Source organism: Cetorhinus maximus, chromosome 20 (assembly GCF_964194155.1).
Source record: "Cetorhinus maximus chromosome 20, sCetMax3.hap1.1, whole genome shotgun sequence".
NCBI lineage: Eukaryota > Metazoa > Chordata > Chondrichthyes > Lamniformes > Cetorhinidae > Cetorhinus > Cetorhinus maximus.
In genome coordinates this window covers 87,247,254-87,270,543 of record NC_135898.1, presented here as the reverse complement: position 1 = coordinate 87,270,543, position 23,290 = coordinate 87,247,254, and the positions used below count along the sequence as shown (strand labels likewise).

At 45.1% G+C, this 23,290-nt stretch overlaps 1 protein-coding gene across 2 annotated transcripts; it reads right to left on the bottom strand.

The window, feature by feature from the left end:
• Nucleotides 1-502: 502 nt before the first annotated feature.
• atpv0e2 (ATPase H+ transporting V0 subunit e2) lies at nt 503-21,573 on the bottom strand. 2 transcript variants are annotated; one of them, XM_078565119.1, is made up of 4 exons: nt 21,385-21,555; nt 11,786-11,833; nt 10,562-10,682; nt 503-846 (listed from the first exon to the last, which is right to left on the bottom strand). In XM_078565119.1, exons 1-3 carry the CDS (start codon nt 21,486-21,488, stop codon nt 10,589-10,591), a joined length of 246 nt encoding a protein of 81 aa, XP_078421245.1. In that variant the 5' UTR covers nt 21,489-21,555; the 3' UTR covers nt 503-846; nt 10,562-10,588. The 2 variants fall into 2 exon arrangements, with proteins under 2 accessions (XP_078421245.1, XP_078421244.1); XM_078565118.1 differs by lacking the exon at nt 503-846 and adding an exon at nt 3,998-4,522 and having other exon boundaries at nt 21,385-21,573.
• Nucleotides 21,574-23,290: the final 1,717 nt, after the last annotated feature.

The window sequence follows — 23,290 nt, the reverse complement described above, 5'->3', positions numbered from 1 at the left end:
GTCAGTTTTGTATGTGACTCCGGACCAGATGTGGTTGATTCATCACTTCCTGCTGAAATGGTCTGGCAAGCCACTCCGTGTTTAGAAGGTGGTTCACCGCCATCTTCTCAAGGGTATGCCCAGCCCTGCCCACATCCTGTGAATAAAGGAGTAGAAGCCATATGGCCCCTTAACTCTGCTCAGCCATTCAATATGGCTGATCTCCTACCTCAACTTCACCTTCCTTCCCTATCCTCGATTTCATTACTGTCCAAAAATCTAGCGACCTGAGCTTTGAATACATCTCTGATTTTCACCACTCTACCATGGGTGAAGGCTGTTCACTCTGGATTTCCCTCTCCTCCATTAAGAAGCTCCTTAAGACTTTGTCTTTGGTTGAAAGTTTGATCACCCATTCCCAATATCTCCTTATGTCGTTCATTGTTGACTTTTTATTTGATATTCACTCCTGTGAAGCACCATGGGATGTTTTGCTATGTTAAAGGTGCTATATCAAGGCAAGTTGTTGTTACTTATTTTATTTGAAAGGGCTGGAGCAACATCTGTCAGCCAGAGAAGGGGAACTACAGGGATACACAATAACACACTTACTCTTCTCTCCGATGAATGGTGCACAACAGCAATGTATCTCCCTTAAGCCATCCTTTTGAAGTGTTGGCAACATCTGTCTTGTTCAGGTGATGGTATTTGCTGTACATTGGGACCAGGTGGAATCTGAGCTTAACAGCTCCATTTTACTATGAGGGGCACTATTTGATGCAGAGCACACTTTGCATTAATAATGAGCCTCATCCTTCACCTGCCCCCACCCTTCTAATGTCAAATTGAGGAGGGCAATTCAGCCCCCTGTAAAACAAAAAACATTTCAAAAGCAATTGGCAAACAGAAAGCCATCACATTCTAACACACATCACCATCACCGCTCTTAATGGCAAACACACCATTCTCTTGCTATTGGCTGCAGTTAGATATATACAAACTGCCCGACTTATGAGCTGCTGCCATTCGGCAGCTGCCATTTTGGTCAGTAACATGATGAAAGAAATGGGCCAAGTTTATGGGGGTGATAGTGGCAGGACCAGGTTGGTATAGAGTCATGATTCCAAACCCAGCACTCAAGCATCAAGGTGCCTTCTGCCAATGGCCATAAACTCAACCAATCCCTCACTCACTAGCAGGTTGTTTAAAACCAACAAACACCAACAGCCTATATATCCTGGCGGGTATCGCTCCCCCTGATATAAGAAGAACGGTAGCCAGCAAGAAGGAGCGACTCCATCAAACATCAGATGAGTGGCACCCTCTACATGGTTATACACCTACACCCAGCCACCTAAAGTCAAGAGCTTCATGAACAGTGTTGTTCCATTACAATCAACCCCATCTGAAGCCCGCATCGCCTTGTGGAAAGACCGGCTCGCCAGTCTCGAACAACCCCCAGCGATGGAAATTCTACCGGATGAAATCCTTCCCCCAGGAGCTAATTGCAACTGGGCAACCTGGAAGTGCCTTAACAGACTTAGGACTGGTGTAGGTCGTTCAAAGGTGTCACTAAGCAAATGGCGATATACAACCTGCCCGACAACTTGTGAATGTGGAACTGAGCCACAGACTATGCGACATCTCCTGCAATGCCTATCGCTAGAGGAACCCTGCACTGTTGCAGATCTTGCCGAATTCAATAACAAGGTGCAAAAATGTGTCCAGTTCTGGCTGGGCCATGCATAGACTGTCCGTGGAAACGATAAGAAGACTAGCCACTGTCTGGACCACAACAATAACCTTCACTGTGGTGAAAAGGGGGGTCGACCTGCATCTCTCCCACATGGTGAGCTTCTGATTTACCATTTAAAGATAAGGTGCTGGAATTTTCTGTATCTTGTGTCTGGATCTGTTGTAGATCAATTGATAGGGATGAAAAAAATCCTGTGCTATTGTTTTAAGACCATCAGGGAGTTTTCCTAGTACCCTGTCTGCAGTTCCTCTCTCAAACATCACCAAAACACGTCAACTTTGCAGAACCTTGCTCTGTGGAAATTAGTTAATGTGTTTACCTGCATAGTAACAGTGACTACACTTCAACAAGTAACCAAATTCGCTTTGAAGCATTTGGAGATGCCCTGAGGATGTGACTATCGCTCTCTAAACATAAGTTCTTTCTCTGGAAGTGGCTAGATGGATTCAGAATGGGCTGCAATAGTCTCTTCTGTTCCCCTTGCCGTCCAGGTTGCTGCTTTGGTGATCAGATAATCTATCCTTTTGAGTTGGCAATGAGTTAACCACAAGTGGTCAATATGCATCTTTCACCAACATGGAACAGGTACAAGATGATGCAGAATAGGAAAGGTTGACCATCCTTTGGTGGAGGATCCAATAGAGTCAGTGGGAATTACTGTAAAGTCTGTAAATTAACTGGTAACAATCATAGATTTACCTAAAACCTAAAATCAGCTGTTCGCAGTCCATAAGACCAAATCCATCCATCCTGATCAACATCCTGATTTAAACCAGCTGAAGATACCAATTCAGTGTGGGATGGAATCAGAACATTCTAGAAATGGACAATAGATCATGAATAGATCTGGAAGAGCCATCAAGGCTTCCATGGAATCTTTGACATCCACATGACGGGGCACTTAGAGCTTGTTTAATGTCTCACCTGAAAACCAGCACCTCCAACAGCGCAGCACTCCTTCAGTACTGCACAAGTCTCCGGGATTGGGGCTTCAGCCTACAGCCTGCTGACTCAGAGCCATGGATGGGACCAAATGGGAACATTAAAAAAAGAGAGAAAAAAATCCATTGGGCTTCCCCTGGTTTATTTAGCAAGTAGCCAAGAGAGGTGGAAACAAAGCAGAATTTCACAAATCCCCTGGCGCAGCTTAATTTAAAGAGCCAGTACTGCCTCTGCTCTGGAACTGATTAGAGTTAGTGAGCGTCTAGACTGAAACAGGTCAGGAATGACCTAGCTTCACTTCCTGCACCAGACTGCGTTAGGTCAGTCACTTGTAGAGGGGCAGTTACCAATGGCTTCAATAATCTAGGTTAATGAAAGATTAGGTGAAATTCCTGGCTACACATCTCTGTCCAGTGGCCCTTGTTGGAAATGCACCTGTCGGACACAGCAACAGGAATTCATTGAATGTTGTGCTCCCATGGTGGGAGCCGTTCACTATTACCTCAAGTCCAGGCTCACACATGAGGGAAAAGACCCTGGACAGTTATCAGGCAACTGGAACATTTGTGACGTAGCAAATCTTCAGGAGAAAAATAAGTTGGGAAGCAAAGCAGAAAAAAAAAGTGCTTAAAAAATGCAAAACTAGGTTGAAGGAGCAAAGCGTGTGGGTTTTTTTAATTTCATGGGATGTGGGCACTGCTGGCTAGGCTGGCATTGATTTCCCATTGTGGGACAACAGAGAGTGGAGGGGGTGGGGGGAAAAGAGGATGGATAACAGCACAACCAGAAAACAATAGTTAAAACAACACCAAATTGAGTTTCTTTAAGATGCCCGCGGACAGCAGGAGTGGCACGGAGATCAATTCCGAGGTCCCGAAAAAATAAACAGTCACGCCGTGGTTATATTATTCAACTAGTAATCAAGGGACCTGGACGAACGGTCTGGAGAGCAAGTTCAAATCCCACTGTGCCAAATAGGGAACTGAAATCAATCTGGAGTTAAAAAGCTAATATCAGTAATGTGCAGCGACCAGATTGTTGTTAAAAACCCATCCGAGGCACTATCTTTCTTACTGACTCTGGCCCAAGTGTAACTCCAGACCCACTGCGATGTAGCTGATATTAACTGCTCTCAGGAAACGGCCCGACAAGCCGTTCAGTTAAAGGAAATTAAGAACAGGCAATAAACGCTGGCCTGGTCACTGGTGCCCATATCGATTTCAGTGGGGTTGTACAGAGATGGAAGAGAGTTTGGGGATTGGACACATTTTAATTTTATTGCACTGTGAAGATTTTTTTTAAAAAAAAGATTACAGCATCGAACATCAATTCTTACTTTTAATATACTCAGAAATATAACGCTCAACAAAATAAATACTCCCTTACAGATCAAAACATTGTTACATGATTTATCACAGCACAACTTAAATATAGCATCACAGTATAGCTACACTCCACAATGGCCAGAAATCTGCTAAAAAAAATGGAGGCCTGTGAATGGGAGCAGGTTCCTGGGAGGTATTTCAATGACAAGGTAAGAGAAACAACAGCAAACTGTATCTGAGGATTGCACACAGTTAAATTATAATCTCCTTAAACCAAAATTCACAAAACCTTTGTGATTGTCACTGGTGGGGGCGGGTGAGGGGCTCCTGGATTTGGTGAGGCAGCAATTATCACTTCGTGCGCTGGACCTTGGTCAGAAACGAAAGCCAGAAGTTTACTTCTATAGAAGAGTTAAAAAAAAACAATCTCTTGCAACATAACTTCTTACTAGGTGCGATGTTTGTAGGGAATGGAGAGACAACGGGATAGCCTGGAAATGTTCAGGTGGTCAATCAGCATCTGTGGAGAGAAGAGTTCATGTTTCAGGTACAAACCCTTCATCAGAACTGGGAAAGGGCACAGATGGAAAGCAATAGAGCAAAGGGGAAGAGGAGGGAAATCACAGAGAGAGAGATAGAGAGGCAACGTTAGAATGACCAAAGATGTTCTTCCTCCCATTCCCCCACACGACCTCCTCCCTCCAGTTTCCTTCAGTTATAAAACGACAAGGGTGAAACTGTTTGAGCATCCAAATATACTGCCTGTCAGCTGCCCAGCTTTGCTGAGTGAATGGAAGTCTTGGGAGCCAGTGCAGAGAGCCCACAGTGTTGCTCATGGCATAGAGGGTGCAGTGTTGTACAATGATGGTGAGTGAGATCAGCATGGGAAAAAGCATTATGAAAAGTAGTCCAATAATAATCCGGGGTAAACTTCTTTATCCAAAGAGTGGTGAGAATGTGGAACTTACTACCACAGGAATAGCTGAGGCAACGGAAGAATGTGTTATAGAGTTAGGAGGAGGCTTGTGGAGAGCATACATACTGGAATGGATCAGTTGAGTTGAATGAACTCTTTGTGCTGTAAGTTCTGTGCAAAAGGGTGGGGTGGGAGGGGGGAGGGGGAGGTGATCCTTCCAGGATTCTCCATGCAAAACTTTTAATATAGACTTTTCTTCTTTTATTACATCTCACTTGTATATTATGGATAATAAGATCAATATCTATAATATATAAAATCTTGTATCTGGACATATTTCCTCAACGTTTATCCCCCCTCCCCATCATTTACATAGAATATTCAACACATGGCCCATTCCTCATTTATATTCCACAGTCTCCTCCCATTCTATCTGCCTCAACCCAGCCTTTCCGCGTATCTTTCTATTCCCTTCTCTCTCATGCGCTCATCTAGTTGCCTTTCGAAGCATCTAAGCTATTTGTTTCAACCACTTCCTGTGGTGAGCTTTTTAAGCTCAGATGGTTCTAACCTCACCATTGAAGGTTCAGTCCCTACACTGGTCAACTATGCCGCTTTGCTCAATATTTAACTATTGTATTTCTGCTCTGCAATTCCAACTTTGCTTGACCAGTTTTTTGTCTAGTAGACCTGGCTGAGCAGCCTAAAGTGCTGAATTAAGGTTGCAATCGCTGCGAGGACGTGAGTTCGAATCCCACCTCTGTCATAATTTAAGACCACGCCTGGAGTACTGCGCTCAGTTCTGGACACAACACCTCAGGAAAGAGGTGAGGGCCTTGGAGGGAGCACAGAGCAGATTCGCCAGAATGTTATCTGGGACTCTGAGGCTTAAACTATGACGAATGATCACACAAACCAGGGCTGTGTTCTCTGAAATTTGGAAGGCTAAGGGGCAATTTGACTAAGAGCTTAAAGTGTAAGGTATTGACGGGAACAGATAGTGGAGACAGAAATTATTTCCCCTACTTGGCATATCTAGGACCAGGAGGCAGAGACTAAAAATTGGAGCTAGACCTTTCAGGAGTGAGATTATGGAATACTTATACACACAAAGGGCGGTACAGGTTTGTCACTCTCTACCCTAAATGGCAATTAATTCTCATTCCATTGTTGAGTTAACAAATGATCAGTTTCAGTTTTAAAAATTTTTTTTATTGAGATAAACAAATGTGGGTAAATGGACTTTGGTCTTAGCACAGCCATGATTCCATTGAACAATGCAACAGGTTTGAGAGGCTGAATGGCCTCCTCCTGTTCCTATTTTCCTAACCAATCGCCTCAAAGTAATTTCTCTATTTCCCCTATTGGATTTATTAATAACCGTCTTGTATTAATGGCCCTAATTTTGGATTCTCCCACAAGTAGTAAGATCCTCTCCGCACATCAACCCTGTTCAACCCATTCGTGATTTTAAAGACCTCCAACAGATCATGCCTAAGGTCTTCTCCTTTCTAAAGAAAAATCCCCAGCCTGGTCAGCCTTTCCTGATAGCTATAATCTCGCAGATTTGATAAAATCCCCGTAAACCTTTTTTTGCAATTCCTCCTTGGCTGTGTCCTTTTGATAGGGTGAAGATCTGAACTATGTACAGTATTCATCCGTGTGGTGTAATTTCAATGGCTGGACTCTGTCAGGCAACCCCTTCCCCCTCACTGCCCATCACCCCTCAATAGTAAAATGCAGGAACGCAGTAGACTTTGACCTCTCTCTCTGGGGGTAACTTCACCCCAACCCTCCCAACACAAACCAATTTGACGTACCGAATACATCCCGAATCATGCACTGCTCCCAGTAATTACTCCTCTTCACAGTGAGGCTTTATAGTTCCAGCAATATTGGAAATGCCAAAAAAAAATCAATCTTACTTCGAAAGAGAAATAGCTGCATTGTATCAGTGAATTAGAGAGAGAGAAGGAAAAGAGAGAGTGCAAGCGAGAGAGTAAGAAGGGAGAAGGAAGAGAGAGAGAGAGTGTGAGCGAGAACACATTAAGGCTACATTAACAGTGCATGTTCTCACCGCACCCAACCTAAGAAATAGGTCATGACTGACCTTCCACCTCAGCTCCATTTTCCCACCCTATCTCTTGCTTCATTTGTAGCCTGAGCTTCAGCTCTGGGTGGAATAGACAATTCAAATGTAGGAAATCATGCCTGGCCCTCATGGGAAACTTCTGATCAGGGGACTACATGAGAGCAATCAGGAGTGGATATTGTGGCTTTTTATTTTTGCCCCTTCTCTAGACATGGACTCAAAAGCTAATGATAGTGGCCCTGCCCGAGATTAGCTAAAATCAAAATAGACCAGGGATCAAATCTTTGATATGTGGACTGCAAGACTCATACTGTAAAGAGCCCTTGGGAACAGAACAGTCAGGGGCAGAATGCTTTCTACCTGTAATACTGCCTCCCTTACACTAAGTGGCAGTGTTGTTCCCCAGGAGCAATATGGTACCACAGCGCCATCAGGTGACAGGAACAGGGGCAGCATTTCTCAGCTTAACGTGGAATTCGAAACAGAGGCAGATTATTTTAAACAGGATGCACTGTGCAACAAAATAACACACCAAACCGTCCACATGTTTAAATAAGAGTAATAGTGAGTAACAGTAATTAGCACAGGGTCGAGGAACGTTCATCAGGGAAGTGGCCACATGGCAAATGGCTTCGTGCTCCTGAACAATGCAGATCAAGAGATGCCAAGTTTGACCCCCATTCACCCAGGAGCCAGTTCCTCTCGATGGAGACTGTGCTCAGGCAAGCACAACTGGACTCAATGCCCACAAGATTGGGAAAGGGGCTGGTAAAAAAAACAGCAAAATTCCCCACTATGCTGGAAAATTTACAGCTGTTGGCTATTTGATGGTGGATGAACACTGAATGGTGCCTGGTCCTAAATTTAGCAGAAATTTAAAACAAATGGGTTTCAATGACACGGAGACTACAGTTGTTGTGGGGTGGGAGGTAACGGGGGAAAAAGGCTGTCCCATTTGTTCAAATGCTCCTTTCCTTTGGCCATGCCTTCTGTTGCTTTCACATCGCATTGGCTTCCTCTTCATTGTAAAGTGTTTAAAAAACATCTTCATACGTGGGTCCACTGTACATAAATTCAAAACTCTGGAGAACAAAGCTGCACGATGCTGCTTTCGTTAGTTATATTGAACGTGCCTTCATTCCTGCACACAGGTACGCTGTAAGATAAAAACGCAGAGACCCTCTCTCTTCCCCTCACTCCCAAGGTTTTCCATCCCACGATAAAGTAGTAATGAAGTCTGACCTACATCCACGAAAACATCGCACAGATCCTGCCCTTTACCAGTGGGTTAGTGGTTTCTTGGTGGCCGGGAGTTGGCTGAGTAACCTTGAGATAGTCACTCGGGTAAAACCTCTGCCCGAAATGATTTTGGCGCTGGCTGTTGAGTTAACCAGATGGGGAACGCCTCTGTTTTCACATGTTGAGGGCAGTACAGGTGGAAAGGAAAAAAATAGCTTTTTGTTTTCCAAAGAAAAATTAAACCTGATGGCAGGGAGGAAGTTAAAGGCTGTAGTCTACTCTCAAAGAAACAGAGGATGGTTACTAATTTAAACTGCACTCTGACAGTTAATGACATGATCTATAACTCAGTCCTGGGCATCCATTATCCTATATATAAAAAAAAAACAGCTGAACCCCTCTATTAGATTCCAACCCGTAACTCACTTCATTATTCTGTTCCTTGTCTGTGCAAATCTGAGATGTGCGGGTTTAATCTTGGTCACTCTTTGATAAAAAAGTCAAGCTGCACCTCTTGAAACCCCAAGAGACAGATCCACATTGATATTGTTCCACTGCTTGGTGTCTCTCCTATGATGAGCTTGGAAGATGAAAGATACCCAGGTTTTATTAGATACGATACAGGGTTTGAGAGTGAAGGGGGGAATGGGAGAGGAGGAGAGACAGGAAGTTGGTTCCTACTCAAATTAAAAAAAGGGGAGAAATGAGTAAGGTCAATGATCAGAAGAGCCAAAAATCAACCCACTGAAGTTCAGCCCTCTTGTAATTTTCCTCTTCGATTACTACATCTCATTGTATTTCAAATAATCTCGAGACATTTCTTCAGTTGCCTTAGGTTCATTACCCAGACTGTAACCTGAATAATTGGTCCCATCCTGACCAAACATTCACCAGATGGTGTTAATAATCTGGATTATTTTGTGCCTTTTAATACACAGAAACGTCCTTCCCCCTCCTCTCCAACCAACAATCTAATACTTGTATTTATAAAACTACCTTTCACGTGCTCTACACACTGAATCACTTCTTGAGGTGTAGTGACCTGTAAGCAGGTTGTTCTGAGCCCCGTGTCATCAGACCCCGGGAAGGATACGTTGAGAATGATACCGGGTCATAAAGGGGTTAAATCGTGAGGAGGGGTGGCATAAACTTGCCTTGGATTCAGATTGAGTGACGATCTGATCGAGGCGTTTTACATCATTCCATAGTTTTTTTCCCCCATCTCGACCCTATTTCGTCTGGTGGGGCAAATCGTGTTAAAATTGGCCCTGAGCTGTTCAGGGCTAATGTCAGGAAACACGACTTCATATAAAAAGGTGGAGGAAACCTGGAACTCATTCCTACAAAAGGCTGTGGATGCTGGGACAATTGAAACTCTCAAGACTGATGGTGATAGACTTTTGTTGGGCAAGGGCATAAAGCATATAGAATAAAGGCAGGTAAATGAGTTTGAGGTACAGATCAGGCAAGATTAAATGAATTATGGGACAAGCTCAAGAGGCTGGATGGCCTCTTCCTGTTCCTATAGTTACCCTCGCTCAATGCCCTTTATACTTTGGGACCTGCCCTTTCTAACGTAAGGATAGCATTGGCTTTGCCCCATCAGGTCATCGAGACTTGGGCAGACTTGATAGGGTGGCATTTGGCAGCCCTGGAGTCGCTCAGGGCCGCACTCCTCTAATCACAACCACCACAACTTGCATTTATGTGGCACCTTTATCACAGCAAAGCATCCCGAGGTGCTTCACAGGAGTGGACAGCGAGTCGCATAAGGAGATAATGGGACAGTGGCCAAAGGATTGGTCAAAGGGGTCAGTTTTAAGAAGCATCTTAAAAGGAGGAGAGAGAGGTAGAGAGGCTGGGAGAGGGAATTCCAGAGCTTAGGGCAGACAGGTGAAGATACTGGTGCCAATGGCAGGGCGATGGAATGCACGAAAGGCCAGAATTCCCTTCCCCTTATTATGGTCGCACAGCCAATTTGTCTGAATTCAACTGACTCCCATCTTTTGACGCACACGCACTTTAAACAATAGGGGGTGGTCACAAGGTGACAAACAATACTGTGGCGGGAACTGCAGTCGATCTTCCACTCCTTAAGCCTAAGGGACACTGAAGCCAAACATCAAACAGCTCATGGATTCAGCTAGCTTCGTTTAAAGCACCAAATCTAAGATGAAAGGAGCACCAACATCAACTTTCTTTCACCATCCCTGCCATCCGCCACACCCCCCCCAACCAACACCCACCCTCCACCCGACCCCCCACCCACCCAGCGCCACCAACCCCTTTCAGCTCATATTCTTGCCCCGTACCATTGACGGGTCCAATGCAATTCTCTCTTATTCCCAGAAGTATCGGAGATACCAGATAGTTTCGTTCTTGAGCTGAGGGCCAAACAGCGGGTTCATCTGAGCCAGGATGGCGATGAGCCAGCTAAAGGAAAGAAAGAAATTAGAATTTAAAATCAAACAACGTGACATCATGGGTGGATTAACTAACGCCGACTCTCTTAGCTACCTCGTTCTGGTAACAAAGCAGATCTCGAGTAACCGCCCGCCCCCCCACCCCCCACCCACCCAGATCTGATACTTTGGTCTAGTCACGCTAGGTTATTTTGCTTCTGTTACAATCTATTAAAATGTACCAAATTCATTCGAGGCAGGTCTAGCAGCTGCAATATGTTATTTTTTTTTAATCTAAGGGATTAAACCAATAGCGCACAGACTGCGGATATAATCCCACTTTAATAACTATGTGAAGATCTTAACGTAGGTTCTGATACGTACTCGGCAGCCAGAGCGGGATGGGGAGCCAGGGCGCAATCTGCACTGTTGAGTAGCAACAGACCGTCCACAATCCAGCTCCAAGGGGCATCAGATTCCTGTCCTGTAGCCGGCTTGATACTGTTATAATTCACTGCTCATTCACTGAGCAAAGGAGGAATCTGGAGCCAGTCTTTCCTTAGCATAGGTTTATTCACATAACCCAAAAGGCACAGGCTCCCTTTTTCTCCCCAACAACAGGTGAAAACTGGTTCTTATATATACTTAAGAATAATGCCCTAACCTTTCTCCAATTACCAACAGCTACTCTTATTTACAACTAGAGCATCGTGATAGGATTGCAGCATTAACATCCACTATGCAGTACTTTATCAAATGCCTTTTGGAAATTACATCTACTACACCACCCTTATCTATTCTCTTCAAATTTCTTCAAAGAATTCAATAAGGTTGGGCATGTGTGACCTTTCCCTATTGAAATTCATGCTGACATTCTTCATTATATTTTTGGTTTCTTGGTGTTTTTCCATGACATCTTTGAGTAACAATTTCCTTATCTTTCCCACTGACCTTAAGCTAATTGGTCTACAGGTCCTGTGTTTGTTCTACATTTCAAAAGGAGCTAGGACATCATTAGCTCTCCACCAGTCCCCCGGCACAATCCTTTTCGTAAGTATATGGAACAGAGACCCTGCTATCAACTTCCTAGCTTCTTTTATTATGCAGAGATGCAATCCATAGCTGGGTACTTACAATAAGTAGCAACAAACAGCCGTGGTCACAATCATGGTTATTATTACGCTACAAAATAAACAGAAGGTCGGAATTAAAAATGGACAAGAGATGCCAACACTCGTAACTGAACAACACGACAGGCAATATATTAGAGAAACTGGGGATCTCAGCCACCTTCTGTCCCTTCAACTGTGGGTCAAGGAGTGGAAGGAAGAGGGGAGGAACAATATATCAAAAACACCCACAATTTTATTTTCATTAAATAATCGTTGGAATCATCTCTCTCAAGACTGAAGTTTTCTTTTACAAAATGGAAGGATTCGGCATGATCTGGACATCTGGATACTCACCTGGAATTTTTTTTTTTAAAAAAAGATCGTAAGTTCACCTTGGAACTGTCAACAAGCAGGCCTCTTCCAGGAGATCACCTGGTCTATATGGTACTTGAAAGGACTTGTTTGAATTGAACTGCCAAGCACTTTAATTAATAAAATACTGGGAGACAAAAGGCAATCACATGGGAGAGAGGTGGAAAAAACCTTCAGTTGTGAACCTGCTCGTTTTAAAGGCAGTCTTGTTGGGGAACAAGCTGAGGAAAAGACTGTTACCTTGACTGGCTCCCTCTCTCTGCCTTGTCTAAAATTGTGTGTGGCTATCAACCTGTAGCCAGAGAACCCTCATCTGAGAATAACTAGTCTGCGTTTGGACCTGCAAAGCTGAGGCCAGTTAGTGAGAACCTCCAGACATCCACCAGGACCAGTGGCCCATCTTCACATGAGGGAACTCCAGGCCGACAGCATCGAGACCCTGCGGATTTTATCCTTTATTTTATAATACCTGCCCTCCAAAGCCCATGTCTGCAGAGAGACTCTCTCTGTTTGGCCTTCGTTTACCTGTGTGTATGTCTATGTGTGGGCTAGGGGAAACTTTTTAGGAAGAGATAGATAGTTATACTTACCAATTTACAATTGTGTGTTAACCGGTACTTGCAACTTGTTAAAAGATGTTTTGTTTTAAAATAAATGAATCACCGAGTCTTTGGAAGAAACCTGGGTTTTTCTTCTGGGTACTAGAGGTATTAGGTAAACAATTGGCCATTTTGGTGGGAAAATTAAACATTTAAGTTAATGGAGTGGCCTGCGGGAGTAATGGGACTTGATAATTCACACACTGTTCCCGGCCCGGTGGTAACAAAATTCATTCTTGGGCTGTGGGAATTCCTATCTCTGTAATCCTCTCCAGCCCCACAAACTTTTGAGATCTGTGCGCTCAGCTAATTCGGACCTCTTGAGCATCCCCAGTTTTAATCATTCCACCACTGGGTGACCAGGCCTTCAGTTGTCAAAGCCCTACGCCCTGGAATTCGCTCTCTAAATCTCTCTACCCTCCTTCAAACCCATCTCTATGATCAATCTTTTGGTCCTCAGACCTAATATCGCCTTATGGTGGTCCAGTGTCCAACGTCGCTTTAGAACACTCCTGTGAAGCACCCAGGGATGTTTTATTACATTTTGTTTTGCTGCAATAAAAAGGTATTAATAATGTTGTGGGCGTGGCTGACAATGCTAGCATTTATTGCCTATCTTGGAGTTTTGCCTTGAGGTGGCAGTGGGCCATCTTGAACTGTTGCAGCCTGTGTGGTAATAGGTACACTCAGTGTTTTTAGGGAGGTGTGGTGGGGGAGGTTTCCAGGTTTTGACCCAGCAACAATGAAGGGACAGCGATAAATTCCCAAGCCAGGATGGCGTGTGACTTGGAGGTGATGGAGCTGCGACCCTTCTCTCTTTCTAAGGGGCAGAGGTCACCGGTTTGGCAGCTCATGCAGTCCAAAAAAAGTCTCTCCAAGTTAAGTAAAAATTGAAAATACTTTAAACGATAAAAGATTTTTCGCGGGATGTGGGAATCGCTGCCAATTGCCCTTGAACAGTGAGGCTTGCTAGGCCATTTCAGAGGACGGTTAAGAGTCAACCACATTGCTGTGGGTCTGGAGTCACGTGTAGATAAGGACGGCACATTTCCTTCCCTAAAATGGCATTGGTGAACCAGATGGGTTTTTTATGACAATTGTCAGAGTCAGCTTCATGGACACTAACTTTATATTCCAGATTTATTGAATTTTATATTCCACCGGCTGCCCACGGTGGGATTTGAACCCATGTCCCCAGAGCATTAGCCTGGGCCTCTGGATTACTAGTCCAGCGATATGACCATTATATCACCATCTCCTCCTAATTTACAGCACAGAAACAGGCCATTCTACCCAACAGGCCTTTGCCCAGTGTTTATGCTCCACACGAGCCTCCTTGCCTCTTATGTCATCCCGCCCTATCAACACATCCTTCTGTCCCTCTCTCCCTCGTGTATTCATCTAGCCTCCCCTCGAATGTATCCGTGCTATTCAACTCAACTACTGTGTGGTTAGAAAGTTTCATGTTCTCAATAAAAATCACCCTTTGTTTTGGCCTTTCCCCCACCACCCAAAAAAAATGGAAACGCCTGTTAATAATTTCAAAGGATTTTGATTAAAAAACCTCCTATCAGGTCACCCCTCAGCCTTCTCCTTTTCTAGGGAACTAGAGCCCCAGCCTGAGGCATAACCTCTCCGTTTTGATGTCAGGTTTGGGCCGAGCAGATGAAAAACCACTCAGTGAAATGAATCTGTGACGGCTTTCATACTGCTCGGGCACCATCCTACAACCAAACACAGCAGAAAGGTCACATTTCAGCTCTGCACTGAGATAGCTAATCGTAGCCTGGGCAGTAATAGGAAAACTACAATGAGCCTTGTTGCTCCTGGGTTAGGGAAGCAAAAACCAAAAGGTCCTCTGCCCCGAACACGAATCAGTGACCTTTGATGGTGACTCAAGTGCAGTTCCAGCAAGTGAGGACAGAATTTGGGTTGGTCTGTGATGCCTCCTGTAGTTAGATAGCCTTACCAACATCACAACAGTGTCTACACTTCAAAAGTACTTAATGGCGTATTGTCGCTGGACTAGTTATCCAGAGGCCCAGGGTAATGCTCTGGGGACCTGGGTTTGAATCCCAACATGGCATATGGTGAAATCTGAGTTCATTAAAAAAATCTGGAATTAAAAGTGACCATGAAACCATTGTCGATTGTTGTAAAAACCCACCTGGATCACTAATGCCCCCTTAGGGAAGGAAATCTGCCGTCCTTACCGGTCTGGTCTACATGTGACTCCAGACCCACAGCAATGATGCTAGGTGCCCTCTAGTAAACCACTACAAAAAAAGGAATGAAACCGGACGGATGCCCCAGCATCGACCTAGGCGCCTACAAAGTCCTCCTTGCTAACAACCGGGAGCTTGTGCCAAAATTGGAAGAGCTGTCTAACAGACTAGTCAAGCAACATACTCACAGAATCATACCTTACAGATAATGTCCCAGACACCACCATCACCGTCCCTGGGTATGTCCTGTCCCACCAGCAGGACAGACCCACCAGAGGAGGTGGCACCACATTCGGGTATACAGTCGGGAGCGAGTTGCTCCATCGACTCCAGACCCCATGAAGTCTCGTGGCATCAGGTCAAACATGGGCAAGGAAACCTCCTGATTACCACCTACTGCCCTCCCTCAGCTGATGAATCAGTGCTCCTCCATGAGGAAGCACTGAGGGTGGCAAGGGTGCAGAATGTGCATAGACAGAGCTAAGTGATCCCACAACCAATGGATCAGATCTAAGCTCTGCAGTCCTGTCACAGTCGTGAATGGTGATGGACAATTAAACAACTCACTGGAGGAGGAGGCTCCACAAATATCCACATCCTCAATGATGGAGGAGCCTAGCACATCAGTGCAAAAGATAAGGCTGAAGCATTCGCAACAATCTTCAGCCAGAAGTGCCGAGTGAATGATCCATCTCAGACTCCTCCGGAGGTCCCCAGCATCACAGATGCCAGTCTTCAGCCAATTCGATTCACTCCACATGATATCAAGAAACGGCTGAAGGCACTGGATACTGCAAAGGCTATGGGCCCTGACAATATTCCAGCAATAGTACTGAAGACTTGTGCTCCAGAACTTGCCACACCCCTAGCCAAGCTGTTGCAGTACAGCTACAACACTGGCATCTACCTGGCTATGTGGAAAATTGCCCAGGTAAGTCCTGTACACAAAAAGCAGGACAAATCCAACCTAGCCAATTCCCGTCCGATCAGTCTACTCTCCATCATCTGTAAAGTAATGGAAGGGGTCATCAACAGTGCTATCAAGCGGCACTTGCTTAGCAATGACCTGCTCACTGATGCCCAGTTTGGTTTCCGCCAGGGCCACTAAGCTCCTGACATCATTACAGCCTTGTTTCAAACATGGACAAAAGAACTGAACTCCAGAGGTGAGGTGAAAGTGACTGCCCTTGACATCAAGGCAGCATTTGACCAAGTGTGGCATCAAGGAGCCCCAGCAAAAGTGGAGTCAATGGGAATCAGGGGGAAAACTCTCCGCTGGTTGGAGTCATACCTAGTACAAAGGAAGATGGTTGTGGTTGTTGGAGGTCAGTCATCTCAGCTCCAGGACATCACTGCAGGAGTTCCTCAGGGTAGTGTCCTAGGCCCAAACATCTTCAGCTGCTTCATCAATGACCTTCCTTCCATCATAAGGTCAGAAGTGGGGATGTTCGCTGATTATTGCACAATGTTCAGCACCATTCGCGACTCCTCAGGTACTGAAGCAGCCCATGTCCAAATGCAGCAAGACCTGGGCAATATCCAGGCTTGGGCTGTCAAGTGGCAAGTAACATTCGTACCACACAAGTGTCAGGCAAAGACCATCTCCAACAAGAGGGAATCCAACTATCGCCCCTTGATGTTCAATGGCATTACCATCACTGAATCCCCCACTATCAACATCCTGGGGGTTACCATTGACCAGAAACTGAACTGGACTAGCCATATAAATACTGTGGCTACAAAAGCAGGTCAGAGGCTAGGGATCCTGCTGCAAGTAACTCACCTCCTGACTCCCCAAAGCCTGTCCACCATCTACAAGGCACAAGTCAGGAGTGTGATGGAATATTCTCCACTTGCCTGGATGAGTGCAGCTCCCACAACACTCAGGAAGCTTGACACCGTCCAGGATAAAGCAGCCCGCTTGATTGGCACCACATCCACAAACAGTCACTCCCTCCACCACCGACGCACAGTAGCAGCAGTGTGTACCATCTGCAAGATGCACTGCAGGAACTCACCAAGGCTCCTTAAACTGCAACTTCCAAACTCACAACCACTACCACCTAGAAGGACAAGGGCAGCAGATAAATGGGAACACCACTACCTGGAAGTTCCCCTCCAAGCCACACTCTACCCTGACTTGGAAATATATCGCTGTTCCTTCACTGTTGCTGGGTCAAAATCCTGGAACTCCCTTCCTAACAGCACAGTGAGTGTACCTACACCACATGGACTGCAGTGGTTCAAGAAGACAGCTCAACACCACCTTCTCAAGAGCAATTAGGGATGGGCAATAAATGCTGGCCTAGCCAACGAAGCCCACATCCCATGAATGAATAAAAAAAAAAAAATTTGCTGAAAAGCACTTTGGGACATCCTGAGGTCATTATATAAATGCAAGTCTTTGACTCTCAAGGCTCACACATAAATAATGGCAATGTGGGTAAAACAATGGAGATGGGGAGGGTTGTGGTGTGCATCTTGTGATGTAGTCAACACCTTAGGGTTGAAGAAATGAATAAAAAGCATTACTCCATAGCACAAAGTCTATAATTTACATACACCAAGCCCAGAAGAATTGAACTGTGAAGTAGAGACCATCATGGTCATGCCAAACTGATGTTTCAACTTGTGGGGAATCCAAAACTCAGGACCATAAGTCAGTAATCACCAATAAATCAAATAAGGAGTTCAGGAGAAATATCTTTACCCAGAGAGGGCTTGGACTGTGGAACTTGCTAAATACTCTCACAGACCAGATGGGCTGAATGGCCTGTTTCTATGCTGTACATTCTATCTAATTTGTTTTTAACTCCATTCATAGCATGTGAGGATGACTGGCTAGGCCAGGATTTATTGCCCTTCCCTAATTGCCTTTGAGAAGGTGGTGGTGAGCTGCCTTCTTGAACCACTGCAGCCCTTGTGGTGTAGGTACACCCATAGTGCTGTTAGTAAGGGAGTTCCGGGATTTTGACCCAGCGACAGTGAAGGAACAGCGATATATTTCCAAGTCAGGATGGCGAGTGGCTTGGAGGGGAACCCCCAGGGGGTGGTGTTCCCATGTATCTGCTGCCCTTGTCCTTTTAGATGGTAATGGTCATGGGTTTTGAATGTACTGTCTAAGGAGCCTTGGTGAGTTTCTGCAGTGCGTCTTATAGATGGTACACACTGCTGCTCCTGTCCGTTAGTGGCGGAGGGAATGAATATTTGTGGATGGGGTGCCAATCAAGCGGGCTGCTTGGTGTCAAGCGGGATGCTGTCAAGCTTCTTGAGTGTTGTTGGAGCTGCACTCATCCAGGCAAGTGGGGAGTATTCCATCACACTCCTGACTTATGCCTTGCAGATGGTGGACAGGCTTTGGGAAGTCAGGAGGTGAGTTACTCAACACCGGATTCCTAGCCTCTGACCTGCTCTTGAAGCCACAGTATTTATATGGCTAGTCCTGTTCAGTTTCTGGTCAACGGTAACCCCCAGGATGTTGATAGTGGGGGCATCAATGTCCCTGTATCAAAGCTCCCGTCCCTACCATCTATTCATTTGAGCTCCTAATATCCAGCCAAGAGGGGACTTGGTGGCACAGCAGGTTATCTATCTGTGCTCTTTCACCGAGGCAAGGCTTGCAATCCAGTCCAGTTATTGGCTATGTAAGCTTCCTCTGTATGGTGGCTGAAAGCATAGCTGCGGCGGCGAGAAGAGCATCGCCCACCTTACTTCAGTCTGGAATACGTGTCTTTGCAAAGCAAGTCTGAAGGGAGATGAAGTGTTTTTAGCCGAGATTCATCCTGAGCCGGACCATGGTCCCAGGGCTGCAGGTGGAGATTGAACATCAACTGCGGCTGGAGGATCATCAACTCGGTGAAAGACGTTCTTTGGCCTTCCAGTGCCGAGTGCTGTCCATGGCCGAGTTGCAGACTGGCACATTCCAAGGTCCAGGGACGCACCAAAGCTCGAAGCAGCCACTGGAAAGGCTCAATGGGGGAAAGGCCACAGTCTAAGGCCCTCCTGCCATGGTGCATCGTGGGTCTGAAACCTGTGTAAAACCCCCTTGGGCCGTATGCACCAGAGAATGTTTGACATGAAATGTATATTATAGTTACGGGTTTAATTTATAAGGGTAGTGAGTCCGCTCACAGTACCACAGTGTATTGAAAGAAACTGAACTGTATTGTACATTATATAATGTCTGTTATGCAAAGTACTTTTAGGAATTTTGTGAATAAAGTACATTTTTTTGAAAAGTAACATGAAAGTCTCTCCTGCCTGGTGGTTGTAGGTGAGTTTGGTGCAGTCTCAGTCCCAGATCTACTGGGTATAGCCTCCAGTGCAAAAATAGCTCTAATTCAAGCATTATACTAGTGACTTCATCTCAAAGCCATCGTGAATGGGTTGGAAGTATGCAATATAAATTGAGTAGGAGGTGTGAAATGTCGTGGGAGTATGTTGGATGTTAGCGTGGGGGGTGGGGGTGGGGAAGAGCAGGGTGCTGTGCCTAAAGTAGATATTCCTCAGTCCTTAACTTCACAAGAATAAGTTTGGCTAAAAAAGGCCCCTTATAATCTGGTGAAAGCAAAATACTGCGGATGCTGGAAATCTGAAATAAAAAACAGAAAATGCTGGAAAAACTCAGGAGGTCCGGCAGCATCTGTGGAGAGAGAAACGGATTGAACGTTTTGAGTCTGGACCAGCTCTGAATACTAGTCATACGGACTTGAAATGTTAACTCTGTTTCGCTCTCCACAGATGCTGCCAGACCTGCTGAGTTTTTCCAGCATTTTCTGTTTTTATACCTTATAATCTGGCCCAGCTATTGAGATACTGGTCAGCTCTAACGCTGCGATGATCTTGAAGCGGCCATTTCTAGTGCCATTTAAGCTTCAGAATCATACTTGTGTAAGAAAAGATCTCTTGCTCTCATTAAGAAAGATGGACAGGTAACTATTTTGTTTCTACTACCGTTCCCTTCAACATTATAAATAAACTGACTGAAATGTAGGAACACTCTACCCAGCTGCATAAGTACTCAAAAAGGAGGCTGCACTGATTCACTAACTTATGCAGGCCACACTATACAGTGCATCAATTTAAACAAAAAAAAAATCTTCTGTAGGGGAAGTATATCTGAGACCGGGAATTTGTAAAGAATCACTATTGTGCTGTCCAAAATGGACCAAGAGGCCACTCAATGTTAAGTTGCTGCTAAAGAACACTACACACCTGTAATCAAACATTTACTTCATAAGTTGATTAAACACTTTTCTATCAGTATCTAAGTAATCCGTCCAATAAACATGCAAATAAATGAATGACCAACACCTTAACATCGCTAATACAGTACAGCCCAAACACAACCAGGATTGGAGGCTCCCTTCAATTACAAATATTAAGAGGGTCACCCAGAACAACAACAAAAGCCATGGTTCAGTAAGCATCACTCTTTGAGTCACAGGTTGTGGGAATAAGTCCCATTTCAGAACTTTAACATGCAAATCAATGCTGACATGCCAGTGTAGTACCGAGGGAGTGCTGTGTTATCAAAGGGACTGTCTTTCGGATCAGTTGTTAAACTGAGGTCCTGACTGCCCTCTCAGGTGGATGGAATATTTCAAAGAAGAGCAGGGGCGTTCTCCCCAGTGTCCTGGCAAATAGTTATCCCTCAAAAAAAAATCACAGAAAAACGAGCAGGGCTAAGGGGAACAGGGGGGTGGGGGAAGGTGCTGTGGGAAAAAGTGAGCAGGACTAACTAGGCTGACATGGACATGACAGGCTAAATAACCTCATCTTGCACTATAACTATTCTATGAATCCATGAACAGATTGCCTGGTCATTATCACATTGCTGCGTGTGGATAGTTGCTGTTCACAAGTGGGCAGTGCCTTACTCTTCAAAAATACTTCTTTGCTGGTAAAGGGCTTTGGGGCATCTTGCGGCGTGAAAGACACTATATAAATGCAAGTCTTTCTTTAATAACAATTTGCATTTATATAACATTAGCATAATAAAAAAAATATGCCCCAAGATGTCTCTCAGACCATTAACAAACAGAATGTGATACCAAGCTAAATTAAGCAGCTATTAGGACAGATGGCTTGGTCTTAAAGGAGGGTGTCTTAAAGGAGGAGAGAGGAGGTAGAGGGGTAATCACACACAAGTTAGGGGAAAAATAATAGCCATTGGTGTAGAGATAATTAAAAAAACATAGATTCAAACGCAGCATCACAATAAAAGATTATAACACCTTCCTTCTACATTTGGAGATCCTCCCCCATAGTGCAAAGGAGAAAAAGACAATCTTTAGGCTAGAGGCTGATAATAAATTTAAAGGCATTAAAATATGGGCGAGTTTGGTCAGGCTGTCAAACCCCCTAAAGCCTTCTCTTCCATTGAAACCTTCACCACCATCTAGAAACACTGTGTGGACACGTACCCTCTGTTGGGACCCTTCGGGACAAACCAAGGCAGAGCAAAGCCCACGAGCCCCCAGAAGATAGTGAAGCAGACCATGGGGATGGTCACTGAATGACTGGTCATCTTGTCCTTGTCTCAGTCTTGCCTCTCCGCTGCTTGGCCGGCGGCTTCTCTATCGACTCAATCCACCAATCACACTCTTAACCACGACCCCGCCCACCCTCAGCCCTTATTGGCCGGCGATGACACCATGGTGTTCCAATTGGTCAACTCCCCACGCCCATCATTCCCGACCCCTTTATGCCGCCCTGTGATTGGTTGTTTTTATTTACCTTGTTATTTCACCCCCCCCACCTCCACCTCAGTTTATTTTCCACCTTCACCTTTAGCACCTGGGATTTTCCCCATCAATTCATTTAAACCTTGTTCTTTCATCCAAATTTATTGTAAAAATGTTATCATTTGTATCAAGGTTAATCTAGTCTCCCCTCCTTTGGTTTGCGGTACGTCACAAAGGGGGGCATCCCCCCTTTGTGACGTACCGCAAACCAAAGGAGGGGGAGACCAGATTAACCTTGTGATTGTGATTGGCTCATTGTTCCTATTTTGGGGTTTCTATTGGTTGAGACAGATGTCAGTCATTAAAAGGCGGATCGGAGGGGCGGACCCGACTTTCTGCTTGTTTGCAACACTGTCATATCGATTAAAGCCCAGCAAATTGGAAATTTACACCCTGCGGACGGAATTCATTCACAAATCCCAACCTGGGACAAAAATACCATTCGCCTTTAATCATTCCAAAATTTAGACTTTTAAAATGTTGCATTACTTACCCATTAGCACATTTAAAAGGAATAAAAACAAAAAAAAACTACTGCGGATGCTGGAAATCCAAAACAAAAACAGAATTACCTGGAAAAACTCAGCAGGTCTGGCAGCATCGGTGGAGAAGAAAAGAGTTGACGTTTCGAGTCCTCATGACCTTTCGGCAGAACTGAGTGTAGTTAGGAGAGGGGTGAAATATAAGCTGGTTTAAGAGGGGGGGTGGGGTGGTGGGGAGGTGGGGGGAGAGAAGTTGGGGTGGGCGGTTGGTTGTAGGGACAAGCAAGCAATGATAGGAGCAGATAATCAAAAGATGTCACAGACAAAAGGACAAAGAGGTATTATCTAAGAAAATGTGCTAATTAAGAATGGATGGCAGGACACTCAAGGTACAGCTCTAGTGGGGGTGGGGTGGAAAGACTGACAGGGTATTACAGTTATAGATTTAAAAATAATGGAAATAGGTGGGAAAGTATATAAATTATTGGAAAAAACAAAAGGGAGGGGGAAGAAACGGAAAGGGGATGGGGATGGGGGAGGGAGTTTAAGATCTAAAGTTGTTGAATTCAATATTCAGTCCGGAAGGCTGTAAAGTGCCTAGTCAGAAGATGAGGTGCTGCTCCTCCAGTTTGCGTTGGGCTTCACTGGAACAATGCAGCAAGCCAAGGACAGACATGTGGGCAAGAGAGCAGGGTGGAGTGTTAAAATGGCAAGCGACAGGGAGGTTTGGGTCTTTCTTGCGAACAGACTGCAGGTGTTCTGCAAAGCGGTCGCCCAGTTTGCGTTTGGTCTCTCCAATGTAGAGGAGACTGCATTGGGAGCAACGAATGCAGTAGACTAAGTTAGGGGAAATGCAAGTGAAATGCTGCTTCACTTGAAAGGAGTGTTTGGGCCCTTGGACGGTGAGGAGAGAGGAAGTGAAGGGGCAGGTGTTGCATCTTCTGCGTGGGCATGGGGAGGTGCCATAGGTGGGGGTTGAGGAGTAGGGGGTGATGGAGGGGTGGACCAGGGTGTCCCAGAGGGAACGATCCCTATGGAATGCCGCCAGGGGGGGTGAAGGGAAGATGTGTTTGGTGGTGGCATCATGCTGGAGTTGGCGGAAA

Excerpts from the sequence above, each read along its gene's own strand:
- atpv0e2 (XM_078565118.1), bottom strand. The coding sequence starts at position 21,488 with ATGACCAGTCATTCAGTGACCATCCCCATGGTCTGCTTCACTATCTTC. Across the intron at positions 11,834-21,384 it reads CCGAAGGGTCCCAACAGAGG|CGTAATAATAACCATGATTG; the intron begins GTACGTGTCCAC and ends TTTATTTTGTAG. Across the intron at positions 10,683-11,785 it reads GCTGTTTGTTGCTACTTATT|CTGGCTCATCGCCATCCTGG; the intron begins GTAAGTACCCAG and ends TCTTTCCTTTAG.